The sequence below is a fragment of the Lissotriton vulgaris genome, chromosome 1_1 (assembly GCF_964263255.1).
Source record: "Lissotriton vulgaris chromosome 1_1, aLisVul1.2, whole genome shotgun sequence".
NCBI lineage: Eukaryota > Metazoa > Chordata > Amphibia > Caudata > Salamandridae > Lissotriton > Lissotriton vulgaris.
Window position 1 is genome coordinate 755,204,378 of NC_141685.1, and position 19,611 is coordinate 755,223,988.

The 19,611-nt window shown below is 44.8% G+C and overlaps 1 protein-coding gene across 1 annotated transcript in view; it reads left to right on the top strand.

Moving 5' to 3' along the window:
- Positions 1-19,611, top strand: part of LOC147747769 (uncharacterized) — an 802,967-nt gene that overhangs the window by 201,667 nt on the left and 581,689 nt on the right. Inside the window, exons 37-39 of the mRNA XM_086926120.1 lie at positions 15,447-15,513; positions 15,654-15,990; positions 16,180-16,231. Coding sequence (XP_086782246.1) covers positions 15,447-15,513; positions 15,654-15,990; positions 16,180-16,231 — 456 coding nt within the window. The remainder of the gene's footprint in view (positions 1-15,446; positions 15,514-15,653; positions 15,991-16,179; positions 16,232-19,611) is intronic.

Genomic DNA, 19,611 nt, shown 5'->3' on the forward strand with positions numbered 1-19,611 from the left:
GAGGTAATGTGGATAAACATACATAAAATATTAGAGGATAAGAAATAAGCAGTATCGGTTATCAATTTCACAATTGCTGCTTGGAGAAACTTGCAGTTACTTAACAAATGTTATTCCCAATACGAAGGCATCATACAATCTTTTTAGCGCAAGTTTGAGCCAATTGTCCTCATAAGAATCTGATGGGTATAGGTCTTCAGATCTTCAGATCCCAGTTCTGGATCCACCCGGTTCTGTATCTGGCTACAGGTGAGACTGCGCTGCTTCTGGTGGTGAGTGGTCCTGCATGCCCACCAAGAGCAAGTGTGCTGACTCGGTCATGGGCCAGCTGACACTGTTGGGTCGTTGGGTCAAGTACACAGGCACGCTCTCTGGTGAAGGCGAGGTAGCGTGCACCTGGAGACATGAAGGCCACACTTCTCCAGTGCTACTCGTTTTCAGGTCGGTCTTCATTGGGGGCTGTTCTTCAGGCAGCCCAAACACAAATCTGCCACAGAAACAAAGGGTCTGATTGACAAACTGCATTTTGTAGTATGTAAAGTAGCTCTGCAGTAGTACTACTTACTTGTTACAAAATGAAGTTCACAAATCTATGGGTGGAAATCTCCACCTCTCCTACATTTTCTATGGGGAAATCGCAGAACATTTAAGTTTACAACATAGTAGCAAAAATGGAAGGAAATGGGGGAATGAACACAAAATGTGGAATGCCTATGTAGGAAAGTGCTTTTTTTGTAGGGTAATCCCCCACACTCTGTTCAATGCTGATAGTTATGACTCTGAAAGTGCACTGGAGCCTGCTGCCCAAGCCCCAGAGCCAATACTCTGCCCCTAAAACTAATATATGTGAATTTGTAACCAATTTGGCAAGGACTTTAACCCCCTAATAGGACCATAGTATATGCTACCAGTAGTACCCAGGGCATGGGTGTTAAAGAGGTCACCAAGGCCTGAAGTACTGCTTGTGCCACCCTGAGTACAGACAGCAGGTTTGCGGGTGCAGATTGTGGGCGCAGTGACAACTGCTCCAACTCGACTTTGCCCTCATGATGTTTGGTAAAGTCATTGTACTATTTTTGATATATGGCAGTCACCCCTAAGAAAGGAATTTTGAGCCCGGAAGGCAAGGTGCACTATATTTAAGGTGTGGACATGTAAGTGGAAGCTTTTTCTTTTGGTTAACTGTATATGCATGCATTTTTGTAGAGGCATTGGTCTGTCGGCTTCAACATGTGTTTTCTGTTAATATGCAAATCAATATTGTGTGCTTGCATGCATCTGTGCTTCCACAATTCAAAAGTCCAACCTATTGGTTTTGTTAGTGCTTATTTTGTTTTGCCTGATACTAACAGAAGCCCAATTTCAAAGAGCAGTGAACCACTGTACAGAGGACACCTATTGTAGTTTTAGCTTCCCAAACACGAGGTATTAATAGAAATGTATGTGGGGCAGTAGAACCTGTAGGAAAGGAATCAGGCTGTTATCGTAGTATCACAATCATTGTGAATAAAATGATTTGCTTACAATTGCAGAATGTGTTGTAAATGAGACCGGATTAGAATAGAGCAGTGCTGGTACGCGGCAGCAGAGGGTAAGACGTAGATGGGAGGGCACATTCGGCGAGTAAAAAATATGATTTAAAGCAGCCTAATATGAATCTCTGAAATCAAGAGGGATGTTGTTGTGTGCAGGACTTTTACTGAGATAGCTACGTGCACTTATTTTAAGATTTGTGGCTTGGGCCTCGCGTCACCCATGGTAGAAGCCAGATCAGGAACCAGAACTTCATTCCAACCATTTGCTCATGCAAGATGGAGAAAGACTTGGTGACTGTAGAATTTCCCAGCGTTCTCTCATTACTGTGCAAGTGTTTAAAGTGGAAGCCACACAAAAGAAAAATAGAACTTATTCATTTATTCCTGAAAGGCTACACCTTAAACTTTAACACTTACTTAGTATCTTTGTGCCTAAAATAATCAGGGTACATCAAGAAAGATCCACACATGAAGGCTGTGGCCAGAAAAAAACAGAAAACAAACAAGCACACACACACACACACACACATACACACAGGAAGCCTCCAGCTGTTATAACTGAAATGAATACTCATTTTCAGCTCATTGGCCACCTCGAGATCACTGGCCTCTCATTATTAGTTTGCGTGCACACCCACGCCTTCAGGGCAGGTCCAAGATGTACCCCTCCTCCCCCCACCGATTTCCATACAGCCTTGCAGCAAGATTTATGAGCTACTGCGATACGTGCATTTAACTTTCTTGCTTTCCCATGCCCCTGAATTTAAATACACGTTTAACATTTTTCAAACTACAGCCCAACTCTTTTCCTTACTTTGTTGCCATACTCCAAGGTATGCTCTGGAGTAATATGATGCCTGTTAATGGGAAAGTGAAACCTCTTCACTAATCAATTACTGCTTTCACTAATCTCGCACTACATTTAAGCGTCGCATAACTGAGTGGCAGTTCCCACCTTTGAAAAACATCTTGGCATTTGCAGAGTACTCACAGTGCAGCAATGCAGCAAAAATCACACTCGCCTCAGTCACTGTATGCCTCTTCCCTCTCTAGTCTCCCACCATTCAAAACATACCTATGAAACAAAGCACTGGTTTCTTCTCTCCTTATCTTGTAAGCTCGGCCCGAACAAGCACAGCGTTCAAGCAGCAAAACATCTCTTGACCCCTCGGTTCAACTGCAACTCAACTTCCTCTTCCGACCGAGGCAGAGACAATATAGCGGGATCATGTAGGAAACAAAAAACGGACCAGAAAAACTGGAACCAGGTTGCCAACAAGCATTGTCAATCTCAACGAGTGTCCCGGAGACATAGACCCGGCCCTGAGAAATAAGTGCCGGTGCTAAGCACCGGAAAGCACCGGCACAAATTAGGCACTGGTTTCAGGGCATCACCCCTCATCAGCCAGGCTAGGTAGAAACAGGTGGCATAGCAGTGGCATTTCTACACTATTAATGACAAATCCTGCTTTACCACAGGAGGGGGTATGTCATTGTGAATCCAATGACGCGAACCATTATGATGTTGCTCCACTATAAGCTAGGCCTGGGTGGTAAATTCCATTCCGCTCGTGGAATTTACAGAATTTGGGAAATTCAGCATTCTGCAGAGAGCGCGGAATTGCCAAAAATTCTGCGATCCGCAGCTATGCTGGAATTTTTTCCTTGTTCGCGCTTTCAAAATGCTTGTTTGCGCATGTGAGAGCGATTTACCGGAATACCTGTGTTTGTTGACAAGTTTTCCTATCCATTTGCGTGCGCCATGAGATTTTTAGCCCACGAGAGTGTACGATCCCGAACATTTGGACAAGCCCGTGTTAGCGAACAGGAAACATGCATTACGAGCAGGAGGGACAAGTGGAAGAAGATGGCCGCGCCAATTGGTGACCGCATTGGCAAGTTTCTGAGATATTTCCCCCGAGCACGCAAACAGCGTTCGCGAACAGGAAAAACGCATCACAAACGGGTGGAACAAGCAATTCCGCATGCTCGCTGAACTCTGTGTGCTTGCGGATATTTTTTACCATTTCACGGAGCGTTGCGTTGCGTTGCGTAACGTGACTACGCAAATTCCGCCCACCCCTACTATAAGCCACTATTGCAGCCTAAAGTAATTTCAACAATCCTGCCATGTTAAGCTATGGGAAGAGCAAACCTCATAGGTAGTGGACTGGAAACACACATTTCTTCACTACCTGGGCAGGATCACCCATGTGTACCTGCCCTGCCTTTCACCTACCACTTGCTCCACCCCTCAGGGCTTAGTTTAGGGGTGCTCTAGTGGTAATGGAAGGCCCACTCAGGATTGGCTAATGAGTGAGAAATGTCATCCTGAGCATAAAAACAACTGCGCACCCACAGGCTTGCAATGGCAGACTTGACAGATGTTTGAAAGGCTATTCTGGTGAGTGGCACAATCAGTGCTGTGTCTCACCCTTAGCCAGTGAAGTACCGAGCCTGTGTCTGTGGTGTACCTTTTTACAGGGCACTCACAAGTAAAAAAAACTAAACTAATCAAGTAAGCACCACTTCCTAGCATATGTAGGAAGGGCGTGCATGCTTTCACGTTGCATTACAGTGGAAAAGCGCCCAGAGTCATACACCCATAAAAAAAAAGAGTCAGCAAAACAGGGAAGAGAAAAAGCAACAAGATTTAGGGAAATACCCTAAGAAGGGTCATTTTGAACAACTTTAGATTCAAAAATGTTTTTTTTAAATGTTTTCACTTTTTGAAATTGGAATTTTAGGGCTGTACAACAAAAAGACTTGGACAGTTGGGAATTTTTAAAAAGTTTTAAAAAAGTTTTACAAATTTCCCATATTCTAAATAAAGGGTTAGGCTCAATGGGGGCGGGCAAGAATCTTGACCTGTCAGTTATCCCAGCCCTGAAGATCAGTAATCTGAGGGTTTTGTGCAGAGCAAAATACATTAGCTAAACAGTTACTGCTAAAAAGAAGGATTTTGAAAAGCCCTTGGTTCCTACACAAAGGAAAAACTAGAGTGGGAGAGTCATTCCTCAGAGGAAGACGTTGAAGAAGGTGAGAATGATGCCCTAACCCAAGTTGAAGATGATAGGGAAGAAGGTGATGACCACAACATTCCACCCTTTACTGGACCCCTTTCACCCTTCAGCAGTGGGAAGTGACAGAAGTCACACTAGCAGACCCCCTACTGGTAATATGATAGGAAGCCTTGAGGAAAAGATTTATCTCCTCTCACTAGAGGAGAAAAAGAATGAACTTGAGGAAAGGGGGCTAGCCCTTGAAGAAAGAAGGGTCAAGGTGGGCTTGATGCCCGAAGATAATGGTGGCTGCAACTTTATTAGAGAGAAAGAGGAATCTTTTGACCCTATGATCCCCAAAGGGATTGTCCCCAGGTTTAATGAAGGTGATAATATTGATAAATAGTTTGCAGACTTTGAGGGGGGCGGCAAAATGAGGACAGGCCACCAGCATTGGGCCTCTCTACTGTGGTCCTATCAGCACATGAAGGATTTTGACTCACCACAGAGAAATACAGATTGAAAGTCAGGGACACCCATTAAGGTCAAAAACAGGCATTGATGGACTTTGTGGACTCTTCAGTACAAGGTTGGATAAAAGGCAATGAGATGGGTGTAGGAAGGCGCCCTTTTTAGATTGTGACCCCTCCCCCGTCCTCTAATGCTGATGGTGATGGTTATGACACTGATTGGAAATCCCATGTGACAAGGACTTTACCTTACTTATAAGTGTCTAGTATATGGTGCCATGGGTGGTAAAGGGGTCACCTGGGTTTGCACCACTGTTTATGCCACCCTGAATGACCCAAACTACTGACAGCAGGTCTGCCATTTCAGACTGTGGCAGCAGGGCAAACTGCTCAATCTCAACTGTGTCCTCACCATGTGGGCAAAGTCAATGCACTATACTTGATATATGCCCGTAAGCTCTAAGGAAGGACTTTGAAAGCCTAGGAGGTAGGGTGCATTGTATCAAGGGTGTGGATATGTAAGTGCAAGGTTACATGACCCTATAGTGCCCTCTACCATTAAAGGACTCTATACATGGTAGATGGTCTATAGGATAACATGGGCTGGCACCCGGGCAAACCAGGGGTTGGCAGCTGCATTATAGAACCAGCTAAATATGTAATGTTTGGTATCAAACAACATGCCCTCTCACCACTTACATGAATGTCATATCCAGAGTGATATAGCATGCACCCAGATGGCCAACTTGTGGCCCCAGCTTTTCTGTTCTCTGGCTGGAAAGCCCATGTTTCCTGCATTTGCTGCATCCAAGACAGGATTTGCACCTCCTGCCAGGCAGTGTGATCACTCCAAGAGTCAGGAATAAAGACTTGGGCAGGAAGGAGGTCACACCTCCTCCTCCCAAGTAGGCTAGTGAAGTGGCAGATCAAGGTGGTGAGCTTTAAATGCTGCACCGCTTCTCATATGCATCAGGGCTGGCTCCAGACGACGAAACAGCCCTTACTCTCACCCCAGACACATTTGCCCAGAAAGGCGGGGATTTAGTTAGTCTAGGACACCCCCAGAAGGCTACCCAGGGTGAGCAGTCTGGTCTGTACACTAAAATTAGATTCCTGCCATCTTTCAGAGTGGCAGAATAGGGGGTTCTGGGTAGAAAATGTGACCCACACCCCGAATGTGGTCACCTCATGGCTCGACAAGCTGCTCTCACACTCCTAACTCCCTTAAATCTAGGATTTATGAGACACCCCTGACACCAGAACCTCAGTTCTGAACAACCTGCATCAAAGAGGATGGAAGAAGAGACCCGTGTCTGCGACAGCAGGTCTTGAAGAAAACAAAAGAGGGCTACCCTGCACCTGTGGTAATTCTCCTGGAACTGCATGACCAAGACTGGTTCTAGGTTATCCCTTGGTTCCCTTGACAGAGGGACCCCTCTGGAAGCCTGAAGCACCCTCAGACTACCCTGGACTAATGGCACTAGTCCCCTGAAAACTACAGATAAAACAACGTTCTGAATCTGAAGAATCATTGGTCATTGGGCTCTCGGAGGGATTGCCCAAATCCAGATGGTCTAGTGCATCTTAGGAACTGTGGCACTGCCTTCCATGAATTTACAGGCAGCTACTGTGTTCTCCGGGACGACTGGACGTTAATGTTACTTTCTGCTCCACTTATATCTGCCATGGCTTGTTGGTTGCCAGTACAGCAACTGACCATCTGCATCTAGAGGGGACTCCATACGACATACATCAACATCAGCAGCAGCCCTATTGTGTTTTTCCATCTTTTTCCCCGCAGCACAATTTCAGCTCTAAAATCAGCTCTCCCGCAGCTCTATTTCAGTACCAGGGAAAGCCAGGACAACTCTGCATCCGGGCACCACAGGCCAGGTAAAATTGAACTGACTGTTGTGGCTTGGTTCTGGTGCCAGCACCACCTTTAGCCTACAAGGGTACAACGCAACTCACCCCGCAAGTGACCGATTCTCCCTAGCGGTTTTTTCACTTGACAAGAATGTTACATTTTCACTGTATTATTTTGCATTGGTTTATATTGCTTCAAAATATGACCCAATATTTTGGTACTCCATATTTAAGCTATGCTTTCGTATATCAAACGTCTGCCAGCAGCATTCTGACATGTAAGCTTAAATGGTCCTCAATAGTGAGACCTCTCGCAGCCATCACTCACCAACACAACCTCAAAACCTCAACATCATCTCCTACGCTGACGACACCCAGCTGATCCTCTCCCTCACCAGAGACCCCGACACCGCCAGAACCAGCCTTCACGAAGGGATGAAAGACGTCGCCGAGTGGATGAAGAACAGCCGCTTGAAACTGAACTCAGACAAGACGGAAGTCCTCATCCTTGGACCATCACCCTCCGCCTGGGATGGCTCCTGGTGGCCCCCAGCCCTGGGCACCGCCCCCAAGCCGACAGACCACGCACGCAACCTGGGCTTCATCCTGGACTCCTCCCTCTCGATGACCAGACAAGTCAACGCCGTCTCCTCTTCATGCTTTCACACCCTCCGCATGCTCCGCAAGATCTTCCGATGGATCCCGATCGAGACCAGGAAAACGGTCACCCAGGCCCTCGTCACCAGCCGACTGGACTACGGAAACACCCTCTATGCCGGAACCACATCCAAGCTACAGAAAAGACTACAACGCCTCCAGAACGCCTCCGCCCGACTCATCCTGGACATCCCTCGACGCAGCCACATCTCCGGCCACCTGAGGAACCTGCACTGGCTCCCCGTCAACAAGAGGATCACGTTCAGGCTCCTCACCCACGCACACAAGTCTCTCCACAACCTGGGCCTCAAGTACCTCAATGACCGCCTGACCTTCCACATGCCCACACGCCAGCTACGATCCGCTAGCCTCGCCCTCGCCGCCGTACCACGCATCCGAAGAGCCACCGCCGGAGGCAGATCCTTCTCCTACCTGGCGGCCAAGACATGGAACTCCCTCCCCATCCACCTTCGGCTGACCTAGGACCACCTCGCCTTCAGGAGACAACTCAAGACCTGGCTGTTCGAGCAGTAGCAACCCCCTTCCCCCAAGCACCTTGAGACCCTTCTGGGTGAGTAGCGCGCTATACAAGTGTTATGATTGATTGATTGATTGTATAGTACAGGATCCTCTGAGAAACAGTATTAATAAGCGGAAACTGGACGCCTTTCCTGTTGTGTTCCAGTCTGTCAAGAGGCAAGCATGGAGAGTAGCAAGCCTTGGCATCTTGACTCCTGGCACAAAAGACTGCCAGTGAATAAACAGACAGCCTGGTAGTGGAAGTACACATGTGGCATTAATACTATGGTGCAAGAAATCCTATCTGGGGAATTATCTTTCAGATTTACCACTTCCTCCAAGAACTGGGGAATTATCCATCAGCACCTACCCCTAAATCAAGTCCATAGATAGTGCTTGGGAGGGTCTGTTCTTTCCTTTTTACAGACCTGGAAGTTCCTACCACCCCTTCTCTTGCCTCCTCTCTATGTTCTTTGCTTTGGCTTTCAATCATCCCACTCTCATTTACCCTGCTCTCCACATTTGCTTCCCGCCCTCCTCTTAGTGCTCTCTGACCCAACCTGCTTCCACTACTCCCTCCTGCTCTGCAATAATAGTTTTTTGTTCCTATCCTTTCGACTTTCTATCAATTCTCTATCCTCTCTATCCTTCTCCCTCATTTCTTCGCCATTTTCCTGCCTTCCACTTTTCCCAACTTCATTTCGCTTCTTTGTAATCTATTTTCCTACCTCCTGTTTTTCCTCTCTTCCCTCCACCTCTTATTGTCTTTCCCTTCTCTCACGACTTTCTTCCTTTTTTATTTTTCTCTGCCTGACTCCCTCATAGCCTCACTTCTAGTCTCACTCACTCCTCCTCTAAATCTCCGTCTCCCTTCTTTCCTGCCCTCTTGCTTTATTTGCCTAACAATTTTCCTCATTCGATCTTCCCCTCTCCTTTTGTTGCCCCTCTCCTCGTTTCCCACTTTCTGACTTTTGCTTCTCTAGCTCTCTCCTCCCACCTCGTTGTCTGTGCTTTCTCCCTTCTAACTCTTATCCATTTGTCTTTCTATCTTCTCCCCTCCAACTCTTCTTCTCCCCCCTTTCTTCATCCCTCAGCTCTCTCTCAACACCCTTTGTCTCTTCTCTGGCTCTACCTTCCCTCTCCTACAGGCACCCTTTTTCGTTTTCCCTCCTTCCTCCCCTTGCACCACTTTCTCCTCTTTCTTTCTCCTCCGCTCTCTTATATCACAGTGACACCTGTTTGTATTTAGTACTCGTGACTAATTTAGTTTAAAAACTTTGTTGTTATTTAAGGTTCAGATGTTAAGCGACCCTTTATCATGTGCTATACCCTATTCTAGTTCTCTATATCTATATCATGTTGCATTTTGGAAATCGTACGGCCAGATTTACCACTTACTCGCGCAGCGCAGCAGTCGCAGCCTCAAATGCTGCGCTGCGTCAAAAAGGAGAGAGGAGGAGAGTGCCATATTTGCAGAACTATGGCACTCGCCTTCCCTATCCCTAGCGCCGGTGCTGAAATCAGCATCGTGCACCACAGAGATACCTTTGCGCCATAATGCAATGGTGTCTTTGTGAGTCTAGCATAGGTTTTGTACTGGAAGGATACCCTTTAAGTACAAAATACTATGCATAGATTGACTTTATCCCATGTCCTTCTTTGTATGCGTGCTGTAAAGTGCAGCACATGTTCAAAGTCGGAAAAGGAAGGAGAAATGAAAGCATTTCTCTTTCATTACACCTACTTCAAAAGAGCACAGGTTTCTGACACTAAACATTGTCTACTTTGTTTAGTAAATAGGGATTAGTGTCAGCAACCTTGCCCATGCTCCACCTATGGTACACCCCCTTGGCAGTAAGTAATGCAAAGTAGTGCATAGGGCTTCTTTGCATTAATTTCACATTAATTCCTGGGATAAACAAGAATAGTGCTGAAAAGTACATTGGAAAAAATGTTGCCAATTGGTATCACTTTTGTGGCGCAAACACAATGTAAAATCTTATTAACCCCTTCGCTGCTGATGACGAGCTCAGCTCGTCATCAGCCACGGTGGTCGTGTGCGGATGACGAGCTGAGCTCGTCATCTAACGCGGCTTTTTGAAAAAAGCCGCACAGCGCAGAAATAACCGCTGCAGCGATGCGGTTAAATCCCCCCCTATAATGTTACTTTTCAAGTTTTAGTTTAAACACTCAATGTGCAAAAGGAAGTTGGCTAAAAAGCCATGCTGACAACGACCTCAAGGTGTCAAACATGACACGTCTTCTTGACAGCTATAACAATTGAAGCAGCTCAGTGAGATAGGTTGGCTCCTTACCTGGCTTTGGTAGCTCCCCACTCCCCAGGGGTTCCTTCGTAAATGATGGCAGTGGCAGAGGAGCTTGAAGGTATACCAAGTATGGATAAGTGTGGAGAAGTGTGGCTCAGGGGTTAGAGGCGGCAGACCTGGAGCTTGAGTTCGGCCCGGGACCAGGGTTCAATTCCCCGCCTCGGCGGATGTTGGGCTCAAAATTCCACGGACTCGTTAATTCTCGCTCCGGTGCCTTCTCGACTCACGGGTTCACACTCTGCGACTCTGGGCAATAGCTTGCTTAATCTCCACAACGGCCCCTCGTGGTGGGATGCCTGGCTTTCACCTTGTGGATACCCTGCCAGGGTTATCTCACAGGGGAATACCAGGACGGGTTCCCTAAGCAAGCGCTGAGATGCCCCAGGGTAAGTCGTGCGCTATATAAGTCTCATTCATTTCATTTCATTTCATATGGATATAATCATGAGACCACCTACATAGAGGGGGAACTAAAGGGGTGGCAAAGAATATAGCATGCTACAAAGCATGCAGTTACATCGCGTTCTGTAACAACACGGTTGTTAGAACAACCACTTTGATACAACGCGATGCCATTACTACGCATTGCATCTACTACATCGACTTGTAGTAGATGGTGCTGTAACATTAGGAATGTATAATTTTCTATTCCAACTCCAGCCTACTCAACAGTAGGGAAGGTGTTGGAATGGTAAATTATACTATTCCTTATGTTGGAGCGCCATCTACTGCAAGTCGATATAATGACGTGTAGTAATGGCATCCCGTTGTAACAACGGAGTTGTTGTAAAGACAGCGTTGTAAAGGCATCGCAGTCTAATAACCACGATGTATAGGTTGTTTCCCGTGGCAAAGGGTATGTTGAGTGAGAAAGAAGCATTTGACCTCCCTGGTGGAAAGACTTAGCAGCATGGAATATGTGCATGACCCAGAGTGCCTGCTTCTAAGCACTGCAATCAGACACAAAAGAAAGACTGGATTCTGAAAGGAGAGAGCAGAGTTATAGAATATTATGACAGCGCTGTGATCAGTCTAAGCCAGCAAAATCCCGAACTCACTGCAGCCCATCCATGGCGTAAAGAGGGAAATAAAGAGTGTGGGTGTCGTGGGGAATCCTAGATTCTTAATAGCATGAGGCGGGGGAAAATGAGAAAAAAGGGCTTGCTGGCAAACTAGAGATTTGTTGTGGCTTTTTCCAGTGACAGGTTGGATCTCTGTGCCTCCAGGCACTGGAGAGATGTGTGTGCTCAGAGAGGTGTAGACAGATCAATGTGATCCCAGGCGTGTACAATTTGATTCCTAGCCTGGAGAACAGAAGTAGCTGGCATTGATCAGGGTGGGGTGGTGGGAAGATAAGGGAATTATAAAAACATGAAAAAACTTACCTTACCATCACACCTCTCTGTCGTCTCTCCTCAGGAATGAAACAGAAAGCAGACAGCCAGGCTACATTGACCAATCCCAATGCTACAATGCAGTGTTGGGATTGGTAGGCACCCAGGCTCCCCTGACCAATCATAACTCTGCAATGCAGCTTTGTGATTGGTCTGAACGCCGTGGTTCGGCGCTCAGCTAGAGACTGGGGGCCTGGGCATGCAGCATGTGTGCAGAACAGCCCTGCCCGCCCCATCACGCAAAGCTGCCGCGGCAGGATAAAATTAAATGATAAAAACATTACGTTATTATCCTTTTATTTTTCCTTTCTTTCACTGCTTCAAAGCAGTGAGGCGATGTTCCTCCACCTTAGTGGAGGAGCCACCACTGCTGGAGAATCGACTCTGGGGTTTGTAGGGGTGTCTGGCTCCTACAGGGGCAACCTTACACTTATAGCCAGGCACCCTGCCCTCGGGACTGAAGAGCCTGCTATATGGGTGACTGATAGGATTTAAGTGCAGTGACCTCAGATATAAGCAAACTAATATCTGTTATGAGATGTTCAAGCACCAACTCACACAGGCTGCAATGGAATGCCTGCAGTCACAGTTTGAGTGGTGTCTCATTGGTGACATAATATATGCTGCAGCCCATGGGAGACCCCGGGTGTACCTATGCCCTGGATACCTTTGTACCATATAGTAGAGACTTAGAAGGGTACACCAGTAGCCAACTGTGGAGGTACCAACATACTTTCCATGTCAATTTGGGGAGAAAGCCCAGTTGCTGGGGTCCTGATTAGCAGGATCCCAGCAGACTTGATAAAAACAAACTGACTCCAGGAAAATAGTGGGGATAACCATGCTAAAGGATCCTACCTTCCTACAGCTATTCTCTTCTTCAATAGTAGCCAGTGAGGGTTCTTGATCACATTTGATGCAGATGATCACCAGGGTCTGTTCAGGGCCAATTTAGCAACTGAAGCTTGAAGTCTGTGTAATCTATGTATCAAATAGTCCAGTGCTCCTAACTGAAGGGCATTACATTAGTCTAGCCTACTTAATAGTATGCTGTGCACAATAGGGTTTTCAGCAGTGGTAGGCAGCACAGGAAGGAGCTTCCAAAGAACCCGGGAAGAGTGAAAAAAACATGCCTGCAGCTTTCTTAACGTGGCACTCCATGGACAACTTGTTGTCAAATCTGACCCCCAAATTGCAGACCAAGCCTGATTGCATCAGCTCGTCATTGGTCGACAATGGCTAGAAATTATTATTATTATTTTTTTAAACCTTTTTATTTGTGGGTATCACAGGCAGATTAAAACAGAATATTCAAAATGTAGTTGTACATATCTTCCAGTATCTTCAAAAAAATATATATATATTACAACAAGCAGTTTACCAAAACTTGTAAATAATAAATAATACTCAGACGGGCAAGTAACTACAATACAGGAAGGATTTACACAAATAAATACAATCTTATCTACAATCTTATCTAAATTAGAGTTTAAACACAGCTACAAATCAAGTTAGTTAGTTTCGGATGTATAAAACATACCTCCCCATATTCTCTTTACATTAATCATTGCTTTCACTCCTCTTTTCCTAGCTAGAGATAACTCCATATGATGTATCTCTTTAACCAAACACCACCATTCATTCGCATTAGGTGCTTGATCAGCTATCCAAGCTAGAAATGGCTAGAAATTAGAAGAGAGTATCAGGTGGATTTTATTTGCTGTTCAAACAAAAACTCAGTTTTTTCCCATTGAATTGGAGTTTCAGCCAGTTGGCAATGCCATTCATATAATTATGGAAAGCATTCACGGCATCCTACTAGTTGCTTTTGAAATACAAAATCAATTGAGAGTCATCGGCATGGTTGACTAGTCAGATTTTATGGGTTTAAATGAGTGTTCTTAATGGCTTCATATATATGTGGAAGATGATTAGGCTAAGTGCCGAGCCCTGTGGAACTCCATGTGTAATTGTCTTGAAGTAAGAGCGGTAATGAGAAAGAGTAACCTCCTGACAACGCTCTGACAGATAGGAGTGTACCCAATTCAATATGGTACCACAGACTTAGCACTAAGCAAGTCGAGATAGGAACCTTTTGTGGTTAACCATATTCAATGCGGCCGAAAATTCAAGTAATATCAGGAGCGCTGACTGGCCCCTATATACCAACAGCCTAAGTTCATTCATAGGTAGGAGTAGAGCAGACTTAGTCCCATGACCAGGTTTGAATCCGAACTGCTTCTCCTTTAAGAGGGCATGGTCCTCCAGCTACTGGGACAGTTTTTTTACTGACAAAATGCTCTAGTATTTTTAAGGGTAAGGGCAGAAGCGATATTGTCCTGCAGTTGCTGAGGATCATCCATGGATTATGACACATTCCCTGATTTACAAGAACTTGTAAACCTGGGAAAAGACTGAAAAGATACACCTCCCTAAGAGAGGCGTAACAAGTGGAAACATGTATATTTCTCCTTGTTTTTTCCACTTTCTATGAGTTCTGCATTCTGCAGCCGACATAGAAAGAGGAAAAAGCCTCTCAGGACTGTTTTTGTGCAGGAAGGTGCCCATTCCTGCACAAAGACAATCTTGCATGCAACATAGGCCGTGCCTGCATTGGAGCTAAGCAGACCATTGTGCACCAGCACAGGGGATAGGACAGGAATAGGGGGAATGGGGGTAATACGGTGCACTCTTGCCCTTTCATAGTGATGTAGCACAGCGCAGCAAGTGAACTTGGTGTGCTGTGTCACTTTTTCAAAAATATGGCCGTTTTTTGCAGGCAGGTGACCCTTCCTGCAAAAAAACAATCCTCCTTACAACAGAGGCACCCTTGCAACATGGTGCAAGATTGCCTGCATTGGCACTAAGCAGCCAAAAGGGCGCCAGAGCAGGGGAAAAGGCTGGAATACACCATATACTTTTAAATACAGCGCATTCCTGCCCTTTCCCTGTCACACAGTGCAGCACAGAAAGGTGACATGCTGCAGTTCACAGTGTGACTTGGCCATAAACATGGCCCTAAGTGTTGTAGTAGTCCAGTTGCACATGTGAGAATTTGTACTCATGTATGCAAATTCATGTTTCTTTTTTCTCTATGGTAAACATAATTTTATTGTGGCAAAACCCAAACAGCTACACTACTGCCTATGTTCTTGCTGTATGGGTTGCCCATTATGGGAGTAAATATCCAACCTTTTCCAGAGTATGAATGGGTCCGTGAAAGTTGGTGAAAAGGAGTTTGTCCATTTTTTGTGGTGCCTTTGTGATACCAAACTTAAAGTGCAGTCCTGGCCTGGTATGCACACTCCTCTGGGGGTAGATCTACTCTCACACACATCTTTAATTGAACAAAACATATGAGTGAAAAACAAACTTTTACGAATCTCAAGAGAGCTTTCTCTCTTTTATATATGTTGTTTGGTGGTATTAGCTAAACCTACATGCACAAGTAGTTATACACTGTTGAGAAATTGAACAAAGATGAATGATATTGATCAGTTATTAGCTTGTTGGGGGCCAAAAGGTGATTTTTGGTTATTGAGGAGGGTTGACAAAGAGATGCTTTACAGATTATTTGCAGTACTATGGTGAAAGTTTCCAGGAGTGCATAAATGGTGACCATTTCCTGATAAAAATGAGCTGTAGTTGATAACAAAATCCCTTTATCTCCTTGCAGAGTTATTTGTCCGGGAGAATGCCTGTCACAAGATGGCGAAGTGTGGGGAAATGAAGTTTACAAAGAGGTAAATTAATAGTTTCCTCTCTGGATCAATTTTATTTTCATCAGGTTGAAAAGGTTGATGTTTATAGCTAGAATATCTAGATATTGAGCAAAGTGAGGAAAAGCGTTGAATGTCACAATAAACCATTTCTCTCTCCTTAGGACTCTTCTATCTGCAGGGCTGCCATCAACGCAGGCAAACTCACCAACACTGGGGGGGCCCTGATTGTGCAGAAGAGGCCGGGTCAAAGCAGCTACCAGGCATCCACGCGAAATGGAGTGGCAACCCAGAGCTATGGATCCTGGACAGGGTCCTTTGTACTTACCTCCCCTTCAGATTCTGGATATTCTTTCAACATCCATGGAATTAATATCCCCAGTGTTGCTATTCCCAGTGGTCCTAGTGCTGGTCTTCATATTCCCAATGTTCATGGTCCTGGCCGTCGTATTCCAGAAAGTCCCTTTTTTGACCTTCAGCATGTTGCCGACTTTGAGATTGGTAATTCCATTTACAATTCCCACTTGTATGAGTCATGTTATGTGCATTTTTTACTGCTACACTATACCTATGTTATAGATGTTCGATTTTGCCGTTCCTTTAAAATTGATCACTTAACTATAGTATTTTGATTATCGTTTGAAAATATCATGCTCTAATTAAATTATGTTCAATCTGTCTTTATTCTAGTGATCGTTCACTGTGATACCCCAGGAAAACAGTTACCTGGACTTGTTACACAGTGAGTACCAACCACAAGGAGTGTTTTTCTGCTCATAAAAGCATCAGAGTCCCTGTTCATTAATTTTTGTTGAAGTCAATCGTATAATGAATTTGGATTCCGTACATGGATCGCATTTATCGTGACATTCCACAAATTATAACCTAGATTCAAATTTAACACAGAATTAGTAAAATATTATATACTTTTCACCTACTATGAAGAAACACTTGAGGATTATTTCCTGCAGTTGTAGGCAATCAAGACTGTAATTAAGGGTCTTGCACCATAGGTAAGGGCCTGTAAAGAAATAGCAGACAATTATTAGATAATAGAACATTGGAATGTTGGAAGCTCCATTGAAAACAATGGAAGAGCTCCATACTTATAATGGCTGGTATAAGCCTGCAGCTCCAACATTCCAATGTTTCTTTGTTCACAGCTCTAGCTGTGAGCAAAGGCTTCAGGATGCCTGAGGGGATTCCAATCCCCTCACCCTCCCATAAGGCTTTGTTCTTTTTCGTTAGAACATTCTGCCCTCTAGTGGCAGAATGTTCTAATAGCCTTATAGCCCTTCGTAGCTGGGCTATACCGGCTATTAAAGTCCCTCTCCCTTGTTAAAGGCCCTTGCCTTCGACTCGGGCCTTTAACGATGGAGAGGGCCTTTAATAGCCGGTATAGCCCTCTACGGCGGGCTATAAGGCTATATTAGAACATTGGAATGTTGGGAGATCCATTGAAAACAATGGAGTGCTCCGGGCGTATAATGGCTGGTATAAGCCTGGAGCTCCAACATTCCCATGTTTCTTTGTTCACAGCACTGGCTGTGAACAAAGGCTTCAGGGAGCCTGAGGGGATTCCAATCCCCTCACGCTCCCATGAGGCTCTGTTTTTTTTTGTTAGAACATTCTACCCTCAAGTGATTGAATGTTCTAATAGCCTTATAGCCCTTCGTAGCTGGGCTATACTGGCTATTAAAGTCCTTCTCCCTTGTTAACGCTGGAGAGGGCCTTTAATAGCCGGTATAGCCTTCTACGGCGGGCTATAAGCTATATTATTTCTTTACAGCCAAGGGCAATAATGTTATTGGCATCTTTTCTCTGGGAGCTCTTTCATCCTGCCCCCTGTGCCTTTTGCATTAAAAAAAATAATATATACTGGGGAGGCACCCACAGAATCAATGTCATTGTGTGACATCCTCTTGGCGTTTCCAACTATTCTTAGGACTTTGTGCCCCCTGATCCTTTTAGGTCATGTTGTTTCTCCTGAAAAAGTGAACCTTCTATCACATTCTAATTTTGCTGCACAGCACTCTACACCCCCCTGCTCAAAACGTTTGACTTTGGCTGCCTCTTAGTAAGCATGGGGAATAGGGAGAGAGACCCCGACAAAAAAAAAGACGAAGACCAGAGGACGGACATATCCATTACAGAAGCAGGAAGAGAGGAGGATGGAGAATAGCACCACTGAAACAGAAACAGCGAAGAACACAAGATAACTCCACAAAACAGAAGGATAAGGAGGCCAAAGATAACTGGCCTGTGCTGGGATCATTGGTGGCCAATGAAGGCTTGGTGAGCAGGCAGATTAGTAACTGCCAGCCAACCCCACCAGAGTGAAATGCCACCCCTGTTTCACAGCGGGTGGTGACATTGGATCTATTATTTATTAACCTCCTCTTATCCATCAAGGCAGCTGGATTCCGGTCTTTGGTATTTTAACTGAAAAATACACACTACCCTAAGTAAGGTCTTCACGTTTACTTTAAGGCTCAAGGAATTGCATGGGTGATGGGACACTAGTCTTTCATCTTCCTTCACGTCTTATGACTTTATAAAAGTGCCAACCAAAGTCTGAAACAGAGTTCAGACAGCCTTAAGTGACATTTGTCAATGTGCAGTCATGAGCCATCTGTGTCTGAGAGATGACAAAAAGGCCACTCTTGAGCACCATGACCATGGAGATCTGGGTCATTATTGAGAATATATCCTGTCCCGGGCTTAAAATCTGCATATGTTACTGTATTCTTTGTGCTTAATCGCTTACACTGTACTACTGTACCAGAATCCAAAAGTTCGTAAAAAGAAACACCAGGACTGGAGATCCAGGGTCTAAGTGTTACTGTAAATCCAGTGGAAATCCACTGTCTTAATGTTACAGTTTGTTCATTATTGACTTGAGCAGTTGCTGCCAAAGCACTATGTGCTGCCAAGTGACTATGAGTAGGCGTGGTTGCTGTCAATCATATCCATCTAGGAGTAGTTCTGGAAACAGTTGCACAGGAGGACGGACAAGAATGTGGATCGACTGTAGAACCCCAAGGAACCCATTAATACTTAAATGTGGGTCATTATCACTGTTTTTTAGAGCCAAGGTACTCTGACAAATAGACTGGTCTTTCTTTGAGTCCATGTTAGTACCTGCCTAGAAAGAGTGGACTTTCCCAAAGCACTAATTTATTGCTCTACTTTAAAAAAAAAAAAGTTACCTGTTTTGTTAACACAACATGCATTGGTATGCCGTGGGGAATGTTCTCCTCCTTATTGATCACGGAATTAGGGCACCTGAAAGATACAACAAACAGAGCCCGACTGGGAACCCAAAGCCGCCCTAGCAATTTTGTCAGACCAGCCCCTGGGGGCCAAGAGGGTGGCAGGGGTGAAGCACTTCTGCTTTTGTTACTGGGGGCCGATGCACCGCTGCAAAACCGCCCTCCGGTAACAAAATATACCACCACCCTTCAAGCCCTCGGGGGGAATGTCCGATGCCCGCTCGGGCAGTCCAGCACTGGTAACAAGTTGGTATGGGAGTTGGAAATGGGAAAGACAAAAGATAAATGTTTTTTTTTCGATTTGTTTGGCACAACACATTTGCATGCCTGATTTCAAACAATGAAATAGTCTTTATACAAAGAAACGTATTTGAAATGTTACCAAAAAGAGCATCATAAAGAGATGAAATAACTAAAGCATGTTTTATTAATATGCAAAGTATGTTGCACCCAAAACCTAAGTAGGATCGTAATATCTACGTATTGCAGTCACCCGCGCTGTATTTGATATTCTAAAACATGCATCACAAATTAAGTATGAGAAAGCACAAAAAATGATTTTTTTGCAAATTCAGGATTTCAGTTTGAAAGTTTGTTCGAGTACAAACATGCACTGTGATGCTGCTAATTAATTACAATCCTGAACTAACTGATGAAAGCCTTTGTATTAATTAATTAGATATGAGATTTGTGAAATAAAACGTCGTTTCTTTCCATCAGAAGACTCACTGCAAATGCTTTATTTTCTCTCTGCAAAGAAACAAAACTACATCTATTTAATATTAATAAATTGTGGCGCCCAAAACTAAGCAGTAATTAAAAAAGCAAATGTTAAGAATGAAACCTGAAT